Source organism: Phyllobates terribilis, unplaced genomic scaffold (genome assembly GCF_046119375.1).
Source record: "Phyllobates terribilis strain yellow unplaced genomic scaffold, ASM4611937v1 Scaffold_4__5_contigs__length_816908805, whole genome shotgun sequence".
In the NCBI taxonomy this organism is placed as follows: domain Eukaryota; kingdom Metazoa; phylum Chordata; class Amphibia; order Anura; family Dendrobatidae; genus Phyllobates; species Phyllobates terribilis.
In genome coordinates this window covers 223,694,717-223,719,725 of record NW_027362764.1, presented here as the reverse complement: position 1 = coordinate 223,719,725, position 25,009 = coordinate 223,694,717, and the positions used below count along the sequence as shown (strand labels likewise).

Sequence of the window (25,009 nt, the reverse complement as noted above, 5' to 3'; positions counted from 1 at the left end):
AAAAGAATTGTCCTAAAGCCAAATTGGATATAATTCCACACCAAACCTAAAAAAGGGGGTGGACAAAAGTATTGGCACCCTTTGAAAAATCATGTGATGCTTCTCTAATTCGTGTAATTAACAGCACCTGTAACTTACCTGTGGCACCTAACAGGTGTTGGTAATAACTAAATCACACTTGCAGCCAGTTAACATGGATTAAAGTTGACTCAACCACTGTCCTGTGTCCTTGTGTGTACCACATTGAGCATGGAGAAAAGAAAGAAGACCAAAGAACTGTCTGAGGACTTGAGAAACCAAATTGTGAGGAAGCATGAGCAATCTCAAGGCTACAAGTCCATCTCCAAAGACCTGAATGTTCCTGTGTCTTCCGTGCGCAGTATCATCAAGAAGTTTAAAGCCCATGGCACTGTGGCTAACCTCCCAAGATGTGGACGGAAAAGAAAAATTTACGAGAGATTTCAACGCAAGATTGTGCGGATGGTGGATAAAGAACCTCGACTAACATCCAAACAAGTTCAAGCTGCCCTGCAGTCCGAGGGTGCAACAGTGTCAACCCGTACTATCCGTCGGCGTCTGAATGAAAAGGGACTGTATGGTAGGATACCCAGGAAAACCCCACTTCTTACCCCGAGACATAAAAAAGCCAGGCTGGAGTTTGCCAAAACTTACCTGAGAAAGCCTAAAACGTTTTGGAAGAATGTTCTCTGGTCAGATGAGACAAAAGTAGAGCTTTTTGGGAAAAAGCATCAACATAGAGTGTACAGGAAAAAAAAAGAGGCATTCAAAGAAAAGAACACGGTCCCTACAGTCAAACATGGCGGAGGTTCCCTGATGTTTTGAGGTAGCTTTGCTGCCTCTGGCACTGGACTGCTTGACTGTGTGCATGGCATTATGAAGTCTGAAGACTACCAACAAATTTTGCAGCATAATGTAGGGCGCAGTGTGAGAAAGTTGGGTCTCCCTCAGAGGTCATGGGTCTTCCAACAGGACAATGACCCAAAACACACTTCCAAAAGCACTATAAAATGGTTTTAGAGAAAGCACTGGAGACTTCTAAGGTGGCTAGCCATAAGTCCAGACCTAAATCCCATAGAACACCTGTGGAGAGATCTCAAAATGGCAGTTTGGAGAAGGCACCCTTCAAATATCAGGGACCTGGAGCAGTTTGCCAAAGAAGAATGGTCTACAATTCCAGCAGAGAATTGTAAGAAACTCATTGATGGTTACCAGAAGCGGTTGTTCGCAGTTATTTCGGCTAAAGGTTGTGCAACCAAGTATTAGGCTGAGGGTGCCAATACTTTTGTCCGGCCCTTTTTTGGAGTTTTGTGTGAAATGATCAATGATTTGAATTTTGCTTCATTCTCTTTTGTGTTTTTTCCTTGCAAGCAAATTAAATGAAGAGAATAATACCAAAGAATTTGTGATTGCAATCATTTTCCGGAAGAAACTGAGTATTATCTGACAGAATTGCAGGGGTGCCAATACTTTTGGCCAGCACTGTATATAGGAGTAGATAGAGGAGCCTTTCTGCAGCCTTGTGCCCTGCAGCCCCAGCCAGATTAGTATTAGCCTATTTTTTGTAGCCTCATCTATTGCATTGTAGGTTACCTTCCTGCATTGTAATAGCTACAAAAAGTTTGTGATACTATCGGTTTTACATCTCTGGGCACATCCAGTGTCTTTTTGTGAAAAAAAAAAACCACGTAAATAAAGTTCACCAAACACTCCACTTTACAGTTGTGTAGGCCACATTAGCTTATATTAAAGTCTAGTCCACACTTCATAAAATTAGTGTTTCTTATACCTGTTAGCAGCTGTTCAGGAATAAGCACACTAAGCCCTTAGTACTTTTCTGCCTATCTTTATCAGTCTACCAAGATGAAGAAGGCAGGGAGTAAGGCATGTAGTCGTGGGCGTGGGCATGGAGTTTCTGCAGGGAGAGGACGTGGGGATTCTGTGCCTGCAGGGAGAAGACGTGGGGATTCTGTGCCTGCTGCGGGCACCAGTGACTCAGCATCCCCCAGTTTTACCAAGGAACAGTCCTTTATGCGCAGCTTTGTAGGAGCTCGCCATGCCCCACTGTTGCGGGAGGACCAAATTGAAGCCGTTGTCGGATGGATGGCAGCTAACGCATCGACTTCAATTAGTTCCAGATCCTCTCAGGTCCTGAGCACTGAAGAGCACCCATCTGTCTCTTCACCACCTGCCAAATTGCCCAGGCAGTCAGAGAGCCCTGGACAGGAGCCATCTCTACTTCTGTTCTCTGAATCTCTTGGCTTGGAAAGAGGGGGCCAGCCAAGCAGAATTCTAGAATTTGATGAAGAGGTAGTATGCAGTGATGCGCAACCGCTTTGTCTCTCTGAATCTGAAGAGGCGGGTGGGCCAGTGCCTATGGTCAGCACACCTCAGTACGCATCTGATGATGAGACTCAGGTGCCACTTTCTGGTGCATACTGTGCTCTCGAGACTACCCAGGAGAAGCAGTTGTTTGAAGAGGGTAGTGTAGATGATGAGGTCCTTGACCCATCATGGCGTGAGGTACAAGAAGGTGGTGGGAGCAGCTCTGAGGAAGAGATTCCCCGAACAGCCCAAAAAAGAGGCAGAGGGAGGGGGCAGACTTGGTTGCCTGTAGCCTCCACTTCGGCACCCATTAGGAGCATGCCTCTTCCAAAACGGGCGCTCCCAAGACTTGCAGTGCCTGGTCCTTTTTTGACACAGTTGCAGATGATATTTACTTTGTCAAATGCAAGCTGTGTAATCAGAAAGTGAAAAGAGGGAAAAGTGTCAGCTACCTCAATACCACAAATATGTGGAAACATGTGCGGACCAAGCACGTGGTGGAGTTACAAAGACACACTGAAGACCTAGGCCAACCTACAGCGCCACCTACCACCTCTTCAGCTCGTGTTGTAGCCTCTTCCTCCAGCTCACACACAGCTGGTTCGGCTTCCTCACAGGATCGCCATGGAAGAACCTCTGGCACTGTTGTACAGAGACACAGTGTCATTCCACCCACAGCACCACATTCCCTGTCATCCTCACACTCCCAGGCCAGTCTACAGCCATCGTTAGCACAGGCATGGGAGAAAAGGCGCCCATACTCGGCAAACCACCCCCGAGCACAGGCTCTGAATGCTGGCATTGCAAAACTACTGGCCCTTGAAATGCTATCATTCAGGCTGGTGGAGACTGACACTTTCCGTAACTTGATGGCATTGGCAGTCCCACAATACAATGTGCCCAGCCGCTTTTATTTCAGCAGGCAAGCCGTCCCTGCCCTGCAACAGCATGTGGAGGGAAAAATTAAACATGCGCTACAAAACGCCATCAGTAGCAAGGTCCATCTGACCACTGATGCGTGGACCAGTAAGCATGGACAGGGACGATACCTTTCCCTCACTGCTCATTGGGTAAATGTTGTGGAGCCAGGTACAGATCTTGAGAGTGGCACTGTACATGTTCTGCCAACTCCAAGGATTGCAGGAATCCAGTCTGTACACATTGACTTCTCTTCATACTCCAGTTCCTCTGAATCAGCGCTGCAGGAGCCATCACGGTCTACCTCTACATCGACCCATGAACTACCTGTTATGACCTATATGAGCACAGCCATGGCCAAACGTCAACAGGCCGTATTGAAATTAATTTGGGGAATCGAAGTCACACAGCGCAAGAGCTCTGGAATGCCATCAAGCAGCAGAGCGACGTGTGGTTTGTGCCAGCGAATCTCCAGCCAGGTATGGTAGTGTGTGACAATGGCCAAAATCTGGTGGCAGCTCTGGGCCTAAGCAGCCTCACTCACATCCCATGTCTGGCACATGTGCTCAATTTGGTCGTGCAGAGTTTTTTGAGGGACTATCCGGATCTTGATGCAATGCTGCACAAGGTCCGCATAGAGTGCGCTTACTTGCGGCATTTCAGCATCGCAAGATCGCGCATTGCAGCTCTGCAGCGCTGATTACGCCTTCCGGAACATCGCATCATATGTGACCTACCCACCAGGTGGAATTCAACGTTGCATATGTTGGAGAGGTTGTGTGAGCAGCAGGCAGCAGTAATGGAGTACCAGCTGCAGTCGGCGCAAACAAGTCGCACTGCGCGCCGTTCACATTTCACCACCACTGAGTGGGCCTCTATGAAGGACATCTGCCATGTTTTGCGTGCCTTCGATTATTCGAGTGCAGATGATGCACTAGTCAGCATGACTATCCCCCTTATCTGCCTGCTTTAAAAAACACTGCAAGCACTAAGGGAGGAGGTTTTGGAAGAGGTGGAGGATGAGGAGTCACAAATGCCATCTGCTTCTGTACAGTCTGCACAACGTGGTTCCTCACAAAGGCCTAGGCAGGGGACACTTTGTGAGGAGGATGAGGAGGAGTCAATGGAGGAGGAAGACATCTGTCCAGAGGAGGGAGGTACACAATGCTCTAGTAGTCAGTATCTAGAGCGAGGGTGGGGTGATGCAGAGCAGGCAGAGTTCACGCCTCAAGCAGGGGACAGCGTTTCTTGGCCAGTTGGCAGTCTGCAGCACATGGTTGATTTCATGCTGAAGTGCCTGAGAAATGACCGCCGCATCGCCCACATTCTCAACACGGCTGATTATTGGGTGTCCACTCTCCTAGATCCTCGCTACTGGGACAACTTACAAAGCATCATAACACCGTTGAACCGGGAGTGTAAAATGCGGGAGTACCAAGAAACACTGGTGCATTCCATCAAGTTCTCCATTCCACCCAATGGCAGTGCTGCTAGTGCTTTACAAAGCAGCTCAGTGCGTCGAGACAGTGGAGGAAGCTCTGCGCAAAGAGGGAGCAGAAGCAGCACCTCAGCACATGGCAAGACCAGTATGGCCCAAATGTGGCAAAGTTTTGTGTCCCCGCCACAAATGTCTACACCATCACAGATGGGTCCAGTCAGGAGGAGGCAACATTTCCGTCAGATGGTGACAGACTACATGTCTTGCCCTGTCAGTGTACTCCCAGACCGCTCTTCCCCCTTCAAGTTTTGGGTCTCTAAGCTGGATACATGGCCAGAGCTTAGCCAGCATGCATTGGAGGTGCTGGCTTGCCCTGCTGCTAGTGTATTATCGGAACGCGTCTTTAGTGCCGCAGGTAGTGTACTAAAAGACTGTCGCATCCGACTATCCTCCGATAACGTTGACCGGCTTACTTTTCTGAAAATGAACAAGGCCTGGATCTCGCATGAATTTGCCAGTCCTCTTCCAGATTAAATAATTGGTTGGCAACAGTATCCAGGTCTCCTGTTGTGTTCATGTTTCTACCACCTGAACTGTAATCCCTGGGCTCCAACACCGCCAGTTGCTGCTCAGAAGTGCCATCTGCACAGTCAACACTTGCTCCAGTGTTATTGGGGTTCAGTAACGTCAGCTGTTCCCCGAAATGTGTGTCCGTCAATTTCTCCTGCTCTGTCCACATTCACACTACTACTGATTTTAAACTTGCTCCAATTAGGCCTCTGGCTCCACTCTGTTTTCAGTATTTACCCTGGGCTCCAACACCGCCAGTTGCTGCTCAGAAGTGCCGTCTGCACAGTCAACACTTGCTCCAGTGTTATTGGGGTTCAGTAACGTCAGCTGATCCCCTGCTGTGTGCCCGGCAATTTCTCCTACTCTGTCCACATTCACACTACTGCTGATTTTAAACTTGCTCCAATTAGGCCTCCGGCTCCACTCTGTTTTTAGTATTTACCCTGGGTTCCAGCACCGCCAGCTGTTTCCCAGCAGTGTCTTTGGCACGGGTACTCCCTCCTGCCCAGCCTGGTTCCAGCACGCCAGCTGTTTCTGGGTATTGTCAACGTCACTTTGCCTCCAATACGTTGTCCTGTCGTGTTGTGGTCGGGTTAGCCGACTCTATGGTGCCTGCAGTTTAGGTGACTCCTATGTGGGCTGCGGGATCTGGCAATGAAGGCTGGTTCCATAGTGCCAATAGGACAAGCACCCCCTGTAGGACTGTGGGTTTCGGTAACTCCGGCCGGCTCGCGGCCTTGCAACTTTTTTTTTCATGTGTACCTTCTGCTACCCATCCGGGTTCCAGTACCATCAGCTGGTTCTCGGCAGTGCCTTTGGCTTAGGTGCCTCCTTCTTGGTATCTGAGTTCCACCAACGTCTGCTGGTCCTTTGTAGTGCTTTCTGGCACAGGTACCTCCTGCTTAGTAACCGGGTTCCAGTACCATCAGCTGGTCCTCGGTAGTTCCATTGGCTCTTGTACCTTCTGCTACCCATCCAGGTTCCAGTACCGTCAGCTGGTTCTCGGCAGTTGCTCAGCCTTCTTGTACCTTCTGCTACATTTCCAAGTTCAAGCTTTTTGAAATGGTTTTTGGTAATCACTCTGGATCTCCCTGACGACGACCCTGAAGACCACCCCGAAGAAGACGACGACCCCGAAGAAGACGATGACCCCGAAGATGACGACCCTGAAGACCACCCCGAAGAAGACGACCCTGAAGACCACCCCAAAGAAGACGAGGACCCTGAAGACGACGACCCTGAAGACCACCTTGAAGAAGATGACGACCCCGAAGACGACGACACTGAAGACCACCCCAAAGACGACTAAGAAGATGACCCTGAAGAAGATGACCAAGAGGACAAAGAACAAGAAGTCAACCACCAAGATACAGAGAAACAAGAGACAGATGACCAAGAAGCAGAAGAACAAGAAGCTGCAGAACATTAAGCATAAGACTAAAAATCAGAGCAAAAGATATTATCTAAATTATAAGCAGAAGAAGACTAAGCAGTGTATGGGGGGTGAGTTCATTCCTCTTCGTGGTGCCCCTGGAAAATACCTGCTGCTGCAGGCCAAACTGAACGCGGACAAATCCTGTTGTAAATCTTTTGTGACAGGTAGAACGGAAGGTGTAATCTTCAAACTTTTATAGATAACTACAGGAATGCCTGTCACAAATAAGAATATGATGAAGAAGAAGACGATGAAGAAGATGAAGAAGTAGAATATGAAGAAGAGTAATAGTTGAATAAGAAGAATATGAAGAATGTAAAAAAAAAGAATAGGAAGAAGGTGAAGAAGAAGAAGATGAATAAGGTGAAGAAGAAGTTGATGAAAAAGATGCTGCTGCTGAGGATGATGAAGGAGAAAGTGTGGGAGAAGTAAAAAAGAAGGTGAAGAGCATGGAAGTAGTGAAACAAATATCTGACCAAATATAAAAAAGCTTAACATAGTCAATATCTTTGTAACTCCAAACGTCTTAAAAAAAATATTAATTCCTGCTATTCCATTTGATTGGGCTAAACCTCTATGCCTTTAATGTCTCCACCACCTCCCCCAATACATTCTACATTATTCTTAGTTGTTTTCCTTCATGTAGAATTAACCTACAAGGAAAGAAAGTGTTTATTTTCATTCCGATATTTGTGTCCCTTTGACTTGCATTGGTTTCCGGTATCGGAATCGGCGATATCCGATATTTGTTGGGTATCGGTCCGATCCAATCCGATCCGATATTTCCCGATATCAGAAGGTATCGCTCAACACTACTCAACACTAGTTATGATGTTACCTAGAGGAGAAACTAACTAATCCACAATCAGCGGTCATCAGGGAAATATGTGTCAGGATTATACCTTTGGGATATATAGGCAGACATATATTAATAAAAGCCTGCATCCAAAATAACCACAATCAACTCAATCGTTTATTAGCTAGAAAAGGGGATCAAAAAGGATTAATAATGTAACATGAATTCTTTCCTTAGATTTAGACCAGCTGGAACATGGGTATTTAACATCTAGATCCAAAAAGCCTCTCGATCTCGCAATCTACGCTCCCTGTTACCTCCTATAATGTGTTTTGGTACCTGTTCAATAGCATATACCCTGCAATTATGGATTTGTCTGTCATGATACAAGACAATGTGTCTAGTAAAATTAGATATATTGCGATTTCTGAGATTGGAAATGTCATATAAGTGCTCACGCAACCTGGATTTTAATTTTCTTGTTGTGGACCCTATATACTTCAGGTGACACAACAGACATTCCAAAATATAAACGACAAAATCTGAATTACAATTCAGGAAACCCTTGATATTGTAAATTTTGTCAGTATCAATGTGATGGAACAAGTTTTGCAAGGGTACTGTCCACATCTAAAAAAGCCTGATACGGACAACCAATGTGATGGTCCCTATGTGGAACTATTCCGATTAATATGAAGACTGGGTGACAGATGACTCGCTAAAGACGGAGCTCGCTTTGATACAATCCTCATGCCATTTTTTAATATTTGTCCATGTTTTCATCATCCCTAAGTACATGTAAATTATTCTGTACAATACGTGAGATTTCTATTTAGGATAACCCCTGGTAAGTAAGCGTTGTTTAATATTTTCAGTTTCTGAAACAAGAAGCAGTGGTATTACAGTTCCGTTTGGCCCTAGTAAGTTCACCTACTGTGATAGACTTTTTGGTGTGGGGAGGATGGTGACTGTGAGCATGTAGAATAGTATTGCCTGCACATTTTTTGCGAAAAGTACTGGTAAAAATAGGAAAACCAGCAATGGATTTTAGATGGAGAACAAATAGAGTCTTTGTGAGAAGAAAAAGTGAATTTTAAATAACAAGGATTATTGTTTAGAAAATTCATGAAAGTGGGGATATTGGACAAGTTTCCTCCCCACGCCATCAGAATATCATCAATTTATCTCGAGTACCAAATAATGAATTCACTGAAAGGGTTGTTTTCACTGTAACTATACATTTCTTCCCACCAAGCCATAGCAAGATTGGCTACCGAGGGGGAAACTTTAGCTCCCATTAAAAGCCACTTTTTTGAAGAAAAATTTTTTTGTTAAAAAGAAAAAATAGTTGTGAGTGAGTAAGAATAATAATCCAGTTTCCATATAGGATTGGAGATCTAAGGTGTAATCACTGTATTTACAGAGGTGATGACGTTCTGCCAATATAGCAATATAATGAGGAATGGCAGTATAGAGTGAAACGACCTCGCATGTCATCCAAGACCAAGTGGATTGCCAACTGACTTGGTGAAATAGACTGATAACATCCTTAGAATCCCTCAAGTAGCCAGGAATACACTGAACTAGGGGCTGCAAGGCACTGTCCAACCGCTAGCCCAAACGCTCTCCCATAGACCCATTGCCGGAAACTATGGGACGCATTGGTGGGAGAATTAAATTTTTGTGTGTTTTGGGCAAAGCATGCATGATTGGGATGGTAGAATCATGCACAATCAAATAATCCCTTTGTTTTTTGGAAAAAAAGCCCATAGAAAAACCTTCCTCAACGATACTGTTGCATTCTTGCATGTAGATGGCAGTAGGGTCTTGAGAGGGATATAAATGTTATAGTCAGACAACATCATTTCAATTGAATGGACATAATCTGTTTCATTCATTACGACCACTGAGCCCGCTTTATCTGACATCTTAATTACAATGTCCCATCGTGAACGGAGATTAGAATACGCAAACTGCTCAGCCGATGTTAAATTAGAGCAATATGATTTAGAGTCTTTGGTGGAAATTAAGGCTTTTAAGTCCCGTTCAATATTCTCCTGTAATCGTGTCATGTTATCCGTTCTAGTTTGTACCGGATAAAATGTGGGATTTTTCGTTTGGAAAGAATCAATTGAGTGTTTATCTTGAGGCAATGCCGAAGAACTGTCCAGATCGAAGAGAGCTAATAAGCTGTTCTGTTCACAAAAGTTCATGTTCTTAAATTCATTAGGCATGACGTGCATGACGTTTTGTTCTGGAGTCTCGGTGGAGAGAAAATGTTTTTTAATAGTGAGATCAAACTTGTTAATATTTTTGATAGTAGAGAAAATATCAAATTTGGGATTGAACGGAACAAAATTAAGACCTCTACTCAAAAGTTTAGTTTCTCCCTCTGTCAATGGAATAGATGGAAGATTGACAACATCTAATTTATGGTTTTGTTTGAGCTCCTGAGGCAGTTTTTGAGAAAAAAGGGGGTGTTTGCAATGTTTTCTGACACCTCTTCGGGTCCGTTTTTTGGCATTTTAGATGTTTTACGCTGTTTTTTGTTTGAGACTTATTTGTAGGCTGTCTATATGTGAATGGGGTTGGCATACGTTCAGAAGACGCATCTGAGTCCATTTCCGATGATGAAAACGTAACTTGATGACGTGAAGTTGATATTTAAGATGGGCGATGATGTTTTTTTAAAATAGATCTGGGAGATTTTCCAGGTCTATCCCAGCGGCCCCATTCATAGACTTGATCATAATTATAGTCAAAAGTGTCTCTATCAAACTTGTTCTTCTTATAAGTCATAATGGATTCCTCCAATTTAGTGACTTTGGAGGTTAGGTTTTTCTGGAAAGCTTCAAAGTGTTCTTCCCTACCGTCCTTATATTGGTTGCTCACCAATCGCCAAACAGGAACCTAAAACCCTGCATCTCCCTAGAGCTAGGCCCTGGCTAGGGAAAGGGGGGGGGGAAATGAGCGCTAGTCAGTCCCCACTAACAACTAAAGACAGCAAGGGGATACAGACACTGGGGAAGTAACTTAGCTTGAGCCAACTTCAGAGCGATTACACACACGGCCTCTTAGCACCAGAGGGAAGTAAGCAGACTGCAACAGCTCCAAACCTTCAGAAGGGGTCATATGAATATCACCGTCACCTCCCTATAGCAAACAGGAAGTATTTAAACAACCATGCCTGGCTGTCAATTAGCCGGAGGGAGGTAACTGCTGGGTCCTAGAGTAAGACAGATCTAAGGTGTCTGTATTGCCAAATGAAGAGATGTCCAGCAACCAACTGCAGGGCGACTGTCTGTCACATCTGACATACCCGTGACACTATCCCTGTTTTGCCCATTCAAAATTTTCTTCAAATCTAGGACCCTCATATCATCTGGTCACACATCCTACATGCACGTAGTAGCCCTCTGTGTCCGTATACATACTAGTTGGTGACCGGTTCATGCAGCATTACGTGAACACCCTATTTATTATATTGATGTTTGGACCGTACAATATAAATAATTATTACCATCCACCTTTCATGTCTCCCCCATTTTATCATAGATTGTAAGCTTGCGAGCAGGGCCCTCACTCCTTTTGGTAGCTGTTGATTTATGTGATTGTTATTCTGTAATGTATTTTATTGTCAGTACAATCCCCTCTCTAACATGTAAAGTGATGTAGAATATGTTGGCGCTATAGAAATAAAGTTATTATTAAATTATTTGTAGAATGTATAGTACATACTGCAGTATATCAAGTCAACAAAAAACAGGGATCTAGCAACAGACATCCAAACGAGAATCTGAATATGTGTTAAAACTTCATGTTTATTAGAATTCCTTTAAAATCACTGTTAAAATTATAGATCCAGGGGATTACGCGTTTCGAACAAAAATGTCCTTAGTCATAACCATGTCTTGTAATCAGTACAAAAGCAGGGTTAAATAGAAAAGGAAAGGGAATGAGGTGAGCAATTAATCATGTAGATGATACAATTATGCTAATAAACCAAACAAATGTCATAGGTGCAAAAAGAATTAATCCAATAATAATACGTGATATCCGTTTTCTTATTCAATCCAGAAGGAACTCTGCAATTAAACGTAAAAATATATTGCGCTTCTCTAAAATGCAATACTTTATCTCTATCCCCGCCTCGATCACTGGTGAGAACCTCCTCCAATGCATGAACACGAAAAAAGTCCAAACAACCTCCATGGACAGACAAAAAATGGTAAGATGCTCCTGATAGAGCTCTTCTTGTAACATTTGCAGCATCATACATATGTTCTGCAATTCTAGTCCTGAGAGATCGTGTGGTGCAACCAACATATTGAAGATTTCACTGTATGCATGTAATAGCATAAACCACATAGGCTGTCATCAGCATATAACACCGGAAGGTATTTCTTAATCACATCAGTCACTTGATGAAAATTACTGCTATATGTAGTTGAAAAAGTTAGATTAGGCAGATTTTCTCGTGCAGTTTTTTTTTCTGCTGTAAGTATTCTGCTCTGCTTTTACTATCAGCTTTAATTTTTGCCCTTTCGAGCACATTAGTAGAATAGCCACAGTTTTTAAATCTGTGGTCAATAATGGTACACTCCTTCAAAAAATCCTCTCTGTTAGTACAACATCTTTTAGCTCGAATATATTCTCCTGTTAGCAAGCAATATAGAATTCCCAGCAGTAGGTTTGCGAAATAGGGAGCAATCAATTTTACCAGTTATAATTGACCCTTTTAAGTTGATATCCAAATATGGAATCGACTCCTTTTCATGTTGGAAGGTGAAAGAAATATTAAATGGATTATTGTTAATATATTGAACGAAATCATAAACTGACTCATCGGGATCGGGCCATATTATTAAACCATCATCTATATATCTCATGTAACAATGTAGAGAAAATTGAAATGGATTCAGTTCTGAATAGATATAATTGTCCTCCCACCAATTCATAAAAATAACAGCAATAGAGGGGGAAAATTTCGCTCCCATAGAACAACCTTGCTGTTGTAGAAAAACCTGTCTGAAAATTTAAAGTAATTGTTTTTCAGCAAAAACCAAGTAGCATCTAGTATAAAATCTTGCAAACTTGTGCTATATTTGGAATACCTCTCCATATAAATGCATATCGCATAAAGGGCTAAAGTGTGTGGAATCATAGAATATAGTGCATTTACGTCACATGTAAGCCAGCTATTATTGATTGTCCATTCCCAACCATTCATGATATTTAACACATGCTTGGAATCCTGGACAAAACTGGGAGAGCATTGCGTCAAAGGTTGAAGTCTCTCATCAATCCATTCACATAAATGTTCAGACAAAGAGTCAATGCCTGAAACAATCGGTCGCATTGGAGGTGGAAATGTCCCTTTATGTAGTTTGGGCAGTGGAAAAGAGGTACTCTTGGTTTAAGGGGGCTGAAAAATTCAACTTGTTTTTGATCCAAAATTCCCAGAGGTTCTCCTTCATGCAAGATAGTACTTAATTGAATCCGTACTGTATTAGTTGGATCAGATCTTAGCGGTTTATATGTAGCTGAGTCGTTCAACATTTCACAAATTAGCATTTCATACAATTTAGTGTCCATGATTACCACAGATCCGCCTTTATCCGAGTTTTTAATAATAACACGATCATTTGATTGTAGAGACTTTAAAGCACTTTTCTCTCTCTCGTTGAGATTCTCCTTTTTGATTTTATTTGAGGCATTCAAATTTTTTTAGTTCAGCCTCCACTAATGCTTGAAAATCATCCATACAATTACTCCTACTTTGTATTGGATAAAAAGTAGGATTAGGTATTTTTTTCCTGAAGTGAGTATCATGAAGTGATGAAATAGCAAGATCAGTATCAGACAAATTTTCCAAATGTCTAGCTGAAATTTGTTCACTGAAAGTGGGCAGAAAAGAGTCAAAAATATGAGAAGTTAATGTCTCAGATGTTTCATGACTTTCATTAGGATCAAAAAAATGTTTCTTTATAGTCATATTATGAACAAACTTGTTTACATCAATTAAAGTAGAAAATAAATTGAACTGGGAACTGGGTACAAAATGAAGTCCTTTACTGAGAATTTTTATTTGATCTTCATTGATTATAGTAGCAGACAAGTTGACTAGAGTAAAATTCTCACTCTGATGGATTAAATTCTCTTCCGTGTGAAATACTGGTGCACTTTTTCTGTGGTGTTTGCGGCCTGAACGCCTAGTTTTTTTGTAGGCTGTATATCAAGTACCAATGATTACTTAATTATCTTGAATTGATTAGTATACAGGGTGCAGACATCCACCATCTGGTTCTTTGCCTGTTGAAAAGTCCAACTTCCAGCCATATATAAAGTTGTAATTTTTCAATAGGTAGATAAGAAACTTACAGTTTCTGAAATTTAAATTAGAGTGTGTGATGACCCCAAGACTCATCAGGAAATTACTTCTTGAGAATAACAGGATGACAAATTTCCAGCACGTTGTACCATGGGGAGTGATATTAGTTGTGAAACTTCAGGAAAAATAAATTAATATTTCAAAGAGTTGGCTAGCTTAAAGGTGTTGTCACTAATGGACAACCCCAGCTTAATCAATTCAGGACCCCAATTAAAATAAAAACCATGTGTACTCACCCCATGCAGTGGCACTGTTCTAACAATGTCTGCTGTTCCCGGCATGGAGCACAACATTGGCTTCAGCAGACACGTGAGAAAACAACCAGCAGATCGTATACATTCCATCATGCTGGCAGTCAGCTCTGACAGTATATTGAAGGCTGCAGTCAACCAGCAGCCGCTGAGTGTGGTGTCACTTGTCCGTAGCAGTCAATGTCATGTCACCAGTTGGAACCACATCGCAGGAATGGCACCGCTGTGGGAGAGGAGTCACAATGTTTATTTTATTTGGAGTCCTGAATTGATAAGGCTGGGGTTAGAGGGAGTCTTTCACAAGACATTTACCTCTATTATGTTGTTCTATTATCTGAAACTTCTATAATGCCATCTCCTCATGGAATCAACCAGATTTACATATCTAGTACTGAGCTGAAGCTGTACAAAATAATCAGTTCAATCAAACAAATACAAACTTCTGTAAAGGGAGTTTAAAGAGAATTTGTCACCAGGTTGTTGCTGCTGCATATGAGAGCAGCATAAAATAAGGACAGAGGCCAGATTCTAAGCTAGGTCACTTACTGGGCTTCTTGCTGTAGCTTTGATAAATCACTGATTTATCTGCTTGCAGCTCTACTAGTCCTCTAAGTTCATGAGCTCTGACTGTCCTCGCCACGCACCATTGATTGCCACGTCTATGCACTGTGCAGATAGACAGCTTTCTATCAGTCGTATAGGCAGGTCACACAGGACTTTTCCTTGAGAGGACCAACAGAGCAGAAGCAGATAAAACAGAGAATTATCAAAGTACAGCAAGAAGCCCAGCAAGAGATCCCTGTTACAACACAGCATCCGGTCACTATTTTATATGGCTTTCAGATTTGGAAGCATAATCGTGGCATCAAGTTTCCACTCCCCCTCCAAAAAAAAATAAAGGCTATAGTTTGCATCTGAGTGAGGCCGAGCATGACATGACACCAAATCATTCTACCCCTACCTAATACTACATAGCTTTTCAAAAACTAAAAATAGGTTCTACTCACCACTGCTCCACCACTTCTTTCCATTGACCAGGTAGCTGTCTCCATCTCTTTTGATGCTGCACTCCATGTTGGTGGCATCACTGGAAGCTACGTCAGGCTCTGAGTATGGAAAATATAATAATGGTCATTCTGTGTTCAATAGAATAACTGTTCATAAAACCATATACAGCATCTGATCAGGTTATAAACAAAACTTTGGGAACAAAAACATATTCCGTCCAATGAAACTTGGATTGATGGTTTAAAAAATACACTACTATTCATAACCGTAGTGGTGAGCGAGCATGATCGTCACTGCTCCGAGCTACTGCCCGAGCATCTCACTGCTCGGCGCTCCTTCTGCATTTCCGGGATGCTCGGGCAGGAGCTCAGGTCCCCTCCCTGCATGTTTGGCGCTCTTTAGAGAGCCAATTAACATGCAGGGATTGCTTGCCACGCAATGTAATGCCGAGGTCATGTTGGTTGTGGCATTACAGTGATTGGCTGGCCGCATAGAATCATTGCGTCTATATAAGACCTGGTGGCGCTATGCTCATGACAGTCTAACCCGGAAATAGGCAGAGTAGGGAGAGATGCTGCTGAGCTAGGGAGAGAATTGGCGTTTTAATAGTTAGGTATAGGTTTTCCACAGCAAGATATACAGCTCTGGCAAAAATTAAGAGACTACTTAACAGTTTTCTATTGGAAAGTATGGAAAGACTGGTGGAAAGCATGCCAAGACGAATGAAAGCTGTGATTAAAAATCATGGTTAGTCCACGAAATATTGATTTCACAGTTAAAACATGAGTAATTTGAGGCTTGAAAGCACTGTTTCTTTTTTAGTATTTTGACGCTTTATCATTTGCTGCAAATAAATAAAAAAAATTTAGCTTTGAATTTTTGGAGACATGTTGTCAGTAGTTTTTAGACTAAAACAACAATGTACATTTTACTTAAAAAATATACCTATAAAGAGAAAAATCAGAGAAACTGAAAATTTTCTAGCGGTCTCTTAATTTTTACCAGAGCTGTATATCCATCTGAACGAACAGTCCTTCTGAGGACTAATCCAGCTGCATATATTAATCCTGATAGCAGGAGTTAGGCAGTGTGGCAGCGTATATGACCAGCCCAGGGGAATGGGGATAACTCTGTACCCGGGCCTTTAGCCTGGCCTTTAGGGATGTCGCGGTGGTCGGCTCCCGGGCCCGTACCCTGGGGTCGCTCTTTAAAAAGGGGGTTGATATTTGTAAAGTTTATAAAAGAAAGAGTTTGTGACGCCACCTGTGGCTTCTGGTGAGAATCACCAGCGCTGCGCAGTCCACTGAGGCTGGTGATAAGGCAGCTGGATGGTATAGCTCCCCACAGGTAGAGCTGGGCCTCAGGGCAGTATAGGAACGGGGATGCAGGACAAAGAGACTCCGCCGGGCCAGAGCAAGAACAGGGACGGACACGATAGTTACTTCAATACCTTTTACTGGTGGAATTTCAGGCACTCCCCGGAGCACTGTATGGTGAAGGGTGTATGTCCGGATCCTCCCCAATGAGCAGGTTTTGGACCTCCTGGTTCTTGCTTCTGCGTAGTAAGTTTCTGACCTGCCTGGAGCTAGGCCTAACTTTGTCTCTGTCCTGCGCTGGCTGACCTTGTGGTAGGGCCTTCTCTTGGAGTGCACGCTCCCGACTTACGGGGCCTATGTGTCTCCTGGCTCTGGTACGTATCAGCACTTTAGCGATCCTGGGACCTGTAGTTCTCCAGGGATTCCGGTTTATCTTACTGGGTCGTGGAGATCCCGGCAAGCTTCGGACCCGGTGTCCGGTAACTACTTCTTCTTCGGGGTGAGCTAATTAAGCTCCTCTGCCCCCTATGAGCTAACTCTCTACTCTTTTTGCCTTCGGCCTACTCGGACCCTCAATAGGCTACTCACACTAACGGCAGCGTGCCGCGTTTCACCGATCTTATGGCGCCGGCACACCTGAAGCTCACCCCTCTGAGCAACACCAAGTCTTGATCTGGATGAGCTCCACTGCAGGATAGCAATTGCAGGAGCTGGAACAGACTTTTGTCCTCTGAGGTAACTCTTCTCAGACTGCACTGGACTCACTGCAAAACCAGCCTCTGACTTCAACTAGACTCTCTGAGCTCGACTCTGCATTCAGGTTTGTACTTGCTGAACTCTTTAGAGGAACTGAACTGCCTGGCTCCACCTTCCCTTTTATATCTCCCTAACGGGCTTCCTCTGGTGGTCTGAGGTGGAAGGTGGAGATGTGTGAATGGTATGGGGGCCTCTTGTGGAGGAATCCTTCAATACACCCTTCTAGGATTTGTGATACCAAGCACAGCTGGGCTTCACATATACAGCACAATATGGTCCATATCACGTTCTGTCTGCTGCTACTGTTACAGATATCCATATAGCCCTACATATCCGGGCTATTTTTTTTTTTTTGCTCTTAATTCTGGTTATTTGCTTAAAAAGCAATCCAGAGTACATAATTTTACTGCTTCATTTTCTTGTTAGCAGAATACAGCCAGATTTTTTTGATTATATTCGCATTACTGTATTGTGGAAGTAGAGAAACTTTTCGATGATCAGACGTGATCCCATATTACTGCCGTAATAATACAGACATTTTACAGAGCGTGCCAAATATTACACTCCATTTAAAGTATGGCAGTTGTGTGTTCAAAACTATTCACAGTTGGTCGCTGACAACATATCTGTGAACAATGTTGTCAGAGTATCACACCACTTTTACAAACATACAAAAACCAAGCTAAAATGGATTTTCCTGGAAAAAGTGTGAAGAACCATTCTTCCCAGGATAATGACTTGTATATAAGGCCAAAGAAATAATAATATTAAAAAAAAAAGTGGAAGAGATCTATGCGACCAGAATGAACACTCATCTGGAGCTGTTGATGCCCCCTAGCACCTGTCCCTATTGTAAATGCATCCAACAGTGTTATCGATAGGTAATAGAATAGATTTTATTTATTCTATTTTTTTTCGGCAGCACCAGCAGCATGCAGTATAAGGCAATAATACCTGGCTGGATCGGTATAATATGCTATCCATACTGTGATACCTCACCCATAAGCGAATTTCAGATAAGACAGGTAATATTCTAGAATATAGAATCTATTTGAATTGTCCTTCCCATTATTAAAGAGTGGGTCTCCTATACTGTTATTCCGTATATACAGCAATTAGAAGGGCTGGCAAAAATTAGGATGCACTCCAAAACGCATTTGAAGAGACGTAAAAAACAACCCCAAAAAAATATAAAAAAACACAGCAGGATCTTTAGTATAAGAACTAGACTTGCCAATATAATCACATTGTACAGCTCCTGCACCTCCTCCTCCAGCTCCGAAATTACCACATCAGTCACAAGCTGGAAACACTGCAGCACTGCCATATGCTTATGCTTAGGTGACAAACTGCACACTACTGCAGAATTGTTGAAAGCTGTAACACAGCAGGCAGATCTCTGGCTCTCACTGCTGAACATACAGCCAGGCATGGTTGTGTGTGACAATGTCTGGAATCTGGTGGTGGACAAATGATAGCCAGAGTAGATACGGTTTCCCTCTATGCCAGTCCTTTCATCCGACCTAAAGAATATGGCTGTGGTGAAATACAACTCTCTCCGAGAAACAGCCCTGGCTAAGAAGAGTCTGTGTGAAGGTTCCCAGGCACTATGCCTGCTTTTTTACTGAGGGGGAAACCCACACAAACACAGGGAGAACATACAAAATCCTTGCAGATGTTGTCCTTGGTGGGATTTGAATCCAGGACCCCAGCGCTGCAAGACTGCAGTGCTAACCACTGAGCCACTGTGTTGCCCTCTCTGTTCTCCCTCTGATATCTAACATGCTGGAGAAACTTGCACCTACTTCCATGCAGTATCTTCAGCCCCTTTGTGAGAAGCTAATGTATTTGGACAGCCACTCAGTCTAGCAAATAAAATTCCTGAGAAGGAAATTGTGGATGGGTTAGCTTCTGGTACTGGGTGCCAATACCAAACCACTGGAAATATTCCAGGCTGGTTGGAGCCAAGCTGATTTCCACAGAAAAGTACCAGCAGCAACCTAAGGAGATGGTGGCCTCTACCATCATCATCATGACCTGCACTATGAACTCTCCTGAAGGAGAAGCCATGACCCACCAGAGGAGTCTCCGGTTCTCAGGTGGGCCGTCCAACCCTGCCTAGAAGCAGCCCTGGCTAAGAAAAGTCTGTGTGCAGGTTCCCGGACACGCTATGGGTGCCTTTGTACTGTGGACTGGTCCAGCAATCTATAATATTGCAATCTATAAGATCCCTTCACTGGTTCCCAATTGCCCATCGTATCCAGTTCAAACTACTAACACTGACCTACAAAGCCATCTATAACCGCTCTTCTCAGTACATCTCTGAACTAATCTCCAAGACCTCCTTTTCTCCTCCACACTTATTCGTTCCTCACACAATCGCCTTCAAGACTTCTCCCGAATATCCCCCATGCTCTAATTCTGTGCCTCAACATGTCCGATTAGCGACCACATTCGGATCTTTCAGACAACCTGAAACCCCATCTCTTCAAGACAGCCTACAGCCTGCCATTAGCTCGCTGCCACCTCAACACCACCAGAGCTACTGAAACCTCCCAACCTACTGTCTCCTTCCCCACCATCCTGTAGAATTTAAGCCCAAAAGGGCAGGGTCTATAAGACTTAAGATGCAATCTGGCACCTTGCCAAAGCCCAATTCTGCTCTCCCTCTGATATCTAACAATAACAGAGGTCATGCTGGAGAAACTTGAACCTACTGCCACTCAGTGTCTTCAGCTCCTTTGTGAGAAACTAATTTTGGGCAGATGCTCAGTCTGCCAAATAAAATTCCTGAGAAGGCAATTGTGGGTGGCTTCGCTTCTGGTACTGGGTGCACTGCTAATACCATGACGTGCCATAATTCACTGGAAATATTCCAGGCTGGTTGGACACAGAAAAGTACCAGAAAGCTAAGGAAATGGATAGACTATCATCATGAATAATTTGCTCCTTGTCTAGGAGACCGACCACTGCTGCTGTCTACCTTGTGAACATTGTGTTGAAGCATAATTGACCCAGGGACCGCAATCCTATGCGTCGGGAAGACGTGTTTCCTCCCAGGGTCCGACTGGTTCCTGGCTTCCACAATATTAACCCCGTGATGCGTCAGTGAGTTGTACCGTCTCAGGTCACAAGCACTTGTTCACATGTCTGTGGTTAGGCGGTCCTTCCCAGTAACTGTGCTGTTGATGGTACGGGTAATGTTCTGGGACCGATGCTTGTATAAAGGTGGGGATGACAACGGGAGAAATAGTGGTGGCTGGGGACCGAGTACCAAGGGCCAGCCACTGCCATGACGTTGCGGAAAGCTTCTGCCTCCACGAGCCTAAAAGGCAAAATTTCTAGTGCAAGCAGTCGAGAAATGTGGCAGTTTAGTATTGTGGCCTTTGGGTGGTTGGCTGCATATTTGCACTTGCATTCAAAGGACTGGGGTAGGGACAACTGAACGTTGCACTGGAACAAGGTGGTTGCTGATGGTGATGGTTGCAAGTGTGCAATGACAGGTGCAGGGTGGGAGGGATTGTCGCCTGTATCATGGGCCGAGGCTTGGCGTACACGTAGAACAGGGAAAGAGGCAGTGGTGTCACCCGCAGACATTGTTTCTGGACTCTGGCATTCGGCGCATCGGCTTCATCGTCCACCACCTCATCTTACACTGATTTTCTGTCCATTGTGTCTCATCATCATCCACCTCTTTCGACAGTAACTGCACTTTCCCACCGTCATCTTTGGGTGACCATGGCTGCTCAAATATTTGGGCATCGCTACATGCGATCTTCTGTTGCCCTGCTTGAAGCGGGCAGGGCAAGAGGTCCGAATCTGTAAATGGAAAAGTGAACAGCTCTTCGGAGTGTCCAAGTGTAGGATGAGTTGTCTCCAGGCACTCGGCATGGTGGGAGGAAGGAGGATCAGGTACTAACCAAAATCCCACAATGTCTGTCTGCTATTTCATCCTACTTCTCTGCTAGATTTCTATAACTTAACATGGATGAAAAGGAATTCATCATCTTTCCACCATCTCATTCAACCTTCCTATCTGACCTATCAACGTCAATGGCTGTCCACTCTCACCAGTCCCGCAAGCTCACTGCCTTGGGGTAACCCTGGACTCTGATCTCTCCTTCAAACCACATATCCAAGCCCTTTCCACTTCCTGCCGACTCCAATGCAAAAATATCTCCCTGATCCACACATTCCTCAACCACGAATCTGCAAAAACACTAGTGCACGCCCTCATCATCTCCCGCCTCGACTACTGCAACCTCCTGCATTGTGGTCTTCTTCCACCTCTCTTGCACACCTCCAATCTATCCTAAACTAATCCACCTGTCCCCCCGCTATTCCCCAGCCTCTCCTGTCAGTCCCTTTACTGGCTCCCCATTTCTCAGAGACTCCAGTTTAAAACCCTAATGATGGCATACAAAGCCATCCACAACTTGTCTCCCCCATAGATCTGTGAGCTAGTCTCCCAGAACATACCTGCACGCAACCTCCAATCCTCACAAGATCTCCTTCTCTACTCCCCTCTTATCTCCTCTTCCCACAATCGCATATAAGATTTCGCCCATGCACCCCCCCTACTCTGGAACTCTCTACCCCAATATATCAGACTCTTGCCTACTGTTGAAACCTTCAAAAGCAAGCTGAAGACCCACCTCTTCCGACAACAAACAACCTGCAGTAACCCTCGCTACACCATATCGCTACACAACCAGCTCTACCCTCACCTACTGTATCCTCACCCATCCCTTGTTGACTGAGCCCTCACAGTCAGGGTCCTCTCCTCTCCTGTACCAGTCGCTGTCACATTTTTGTTCAAGATTATTGTAATTGTTTTTGTGATGTTTACCCCTATTTCACATGTAAAGCGCAAAGGAATAAATGGCGCTATAATAAAAATAATGTTGTCCAGACTCACAGCTACTGAGACTGGACCATGTGGAAGACAGGGTGGTGGCAAACTGACTGGAAGCATTATCTGCTATCCAACCAACAACCTTTTCACTCTACTCTGGCTTCAAAAGTGGTGTTCCGCAGCCCCCTAGAAATTGAGACAGGAAGGTAGTTCAACATAATGTGGGTGTTTGTTGTGCTCCCTCAGCAGGCACAGTTTAATCTTCCCCATGGCCTCGGTCTCTGCGTGCACCATCACTATTATGTCCACTTCCCCGTCCCTTGCCCATTTTAAATGGAGTTTAATATTTGTCACGTTGCCAAAAATGTCTGTATTATTACCGCAGTAATATAGGATCATGTCTGATGACCACGGTTTTAGGCAGTGATCTGGGAGTCAGAGATACTTCAAGGGGTTTTCCCCATGCTGCTCCCATGTCTTTTCAGCACTGGATGTGTCTTATGCCTCACCACATGGCCAGGTAAGGTAGTAAAAATTTTAAAATTACATTTACTGGTGAATGTATTTTTCACCATTGAAAGCAGTGCAAAACGCATCAAAAACGCTACGTGTGAACATAGCCCAAGGTGTGCATGAGCATTTTTTTGGGGGATTATTTATTTTGCCTTATACTCTTGTCATTACCCTGCAAAAAATGTTCCTTAATGTTATCCCCAGGAAAATCCATTTTGTTTTTGTATGTTTTATTGTGAGCCCGTAAAAGTGGCGTAATATTCTGACAACATTGTTCACAGCAGTGACCTGGGAGTCAGATGCTTCCAGGGGTCTTCCCCATGCCATTTGAGCACTGTTTCCATCGATTAGGGCAATTTTTAGGCCCCCTGCAGACCTCTGGGGGGAGCTGCAAGAAAAATGCTTGAGCTTCCCATAGACTTACAGTACAGACCAAAAGTTTGCACACACCTTCTCATTTAAAGATTTTTCTGTATTTTCATGGCTATAAAAATTGTACATTCACACTGAAGGCATCAAAACTATGCATTAACACATGTGGAATTATATACTTAACAAAAAAGTGTGAAACAACTGAAAATATGTCTTATATTCTAGGTTCTTCAAAGTAGCCACCTTTTGCTTTGATGACTGCTTTGCACACTCTTGGCATTCTCTTGATGAGCTTCAAGAGGTAGTCACCGGAAATGGTCTTCCAACAATCTTGAAGGAGTTCCCAGAGATGCTTAGCACTTGTTGGCCCTTTTGCCTTCACTCTGCAGTCCAGCTCACCCCAAACCATCTCGATTGGGTTCAGGTCTGGTGACTGTGGAGGCCAGGTCATCTGGCGTAGCACCCCATCACTCTCCTTCTTGGTCAAATAGCCCTTACACAGCCTGGAGGTGTGTTTGGGGTTATTGTCCTGTTGAAAAATAAATGATGGTCCAACTAAACGCCAACCGGATGGAATAGCATGCCGCTGCAAGATGCTGTGGTAGCCATGATGGTTCAGTATGCCTTCAATTTTGAATAAATCCCCAACAGTGTCACCAGCAAAGCACCCCCACACCATCACACCTCCTCCTCCATGCTTCACGGTGGGAACCAGTCATGTAGAGTCCATCCGTTCACCTTTTCTGCGTCGCACAAAGACACGGTGGTTGGAACCAAAGATCTCAAATTTGGACTCATCAGACCAAAGCACAGATTTCCACTGGCTTAATGTCCATTCCTTGTGTTCTTTAGCCCAAACAAGTCTCTTCTGCTTGTTGCCTGTCCTTAGCAGTGGTTTCTTAGCAGCTATTTTACCATGAAGGCCTGCTGCTCAAAGTCTCCTCTTAACAGTTGTTGAAGAGATGTGTCTGCTGCTAGAACTCTGTGTGGCACTGACCTGGTCTCTAATCTGAGCTGCTGTTAACCTGCGATTTCTGAGGCTGGTGACTCGGATAAACTTATCCTCAGAAGCAGAGGTGACTCTTGGTCTTCCTTTCCTGGGGCGGTCCTCATGTGAGCCAGTTTCTTCGTAGTGCTTGATGGTTTTTGCAACTGCACTTGGGGACACTTTCAAAGTTTGCCCAATGTTTCGCACTGACTGACCTTCATTTCTTAAAGTAATGATGGCCACTCATTTTTCTTTACTTAGAATTTGTATTATGGCAAGAAAAAAGCAGCTAACAGTCTATTCAGTAGGACTATCAGCTGTGTATCCACCAGACTTCTGCACAACACAATTGATGGTCCCAGCCCCATTTATAAGGCAAGAAATCCCACTTATTAAGCATGACAGGGCACACCTGTGAAGTGAAAACCATTTCCGGTGACTACCTCTTGAAGCTCATCAAGAGAATGCCAAGAGAGTGCAAAGCAGTCATCAAAGCAAAAGGTGGCTACTTTGAAGAACCTAGAATATAAAACATATTTTCAGTTGTTTCACACTTTTTTGTTAAGTATATAATTCCACATGTGTTAATTCATAGTTTTGATGCCTTCAGTGTGAATGTACAATTTTCATTGTCTTGAAAATACAGAAAAATCTTTAAATGAGAAGGCGTGTCCAAAATTTTGGTCTGTACTGTACGTTGGGCTCGTTGCTCGGGTCGAGCACCCGAGCATTCCAATTTGCTCAACCTGAGCAACGAGCACCCGAGCATTTTAGCGCTCGCTTATCACTACATAACAATACTTTTCTTAGTGTCCATAGACTGAAGGAACCTACCTATATGCAACTACTTGTTCCCATTCACCTTACCCTTATTATTGCTAAATGACCACAAATCAAAATGATAGAAGCATCCAGAAAGAGAGGATCGGGCCTTTAATATATTTTGAGGAGGCAGACAGATGAATATATAAAGAAATAATCAGACATACATCAGTACTCTGCTAGAAGGAACATTCCTATATACCAACTAGAGGGAAGAGGGGGATGTTCTTTCAGCAT

General features: G+C 43.8%; 1 protein-coding gene across 1 annotated transcript in view; it reads right to left on the bottom strand.

Moving 5' to 3' along the window:
- The window catches only part of LOC141265263 (acyl-CoA dehydrogenase family member 11-like), a 476,536-nt gene that overhangs the window by 85,955 nt on the left and 365,572 nt on the right, over nucleotides 1–25,009 (bottom strand). Inside the window, exon 13 of the mRNA XM_073678109.1 lies at nucleotides 15,150–15,248. Within this exon, the coding sequence (XP_073534210.1) occupies nucleotides 15,150–15,248 (99 nt within the window). The remainder of the gene's footprint in view (nucleotides 1–15,149; nucleotides 15,249–25,009) is intronic.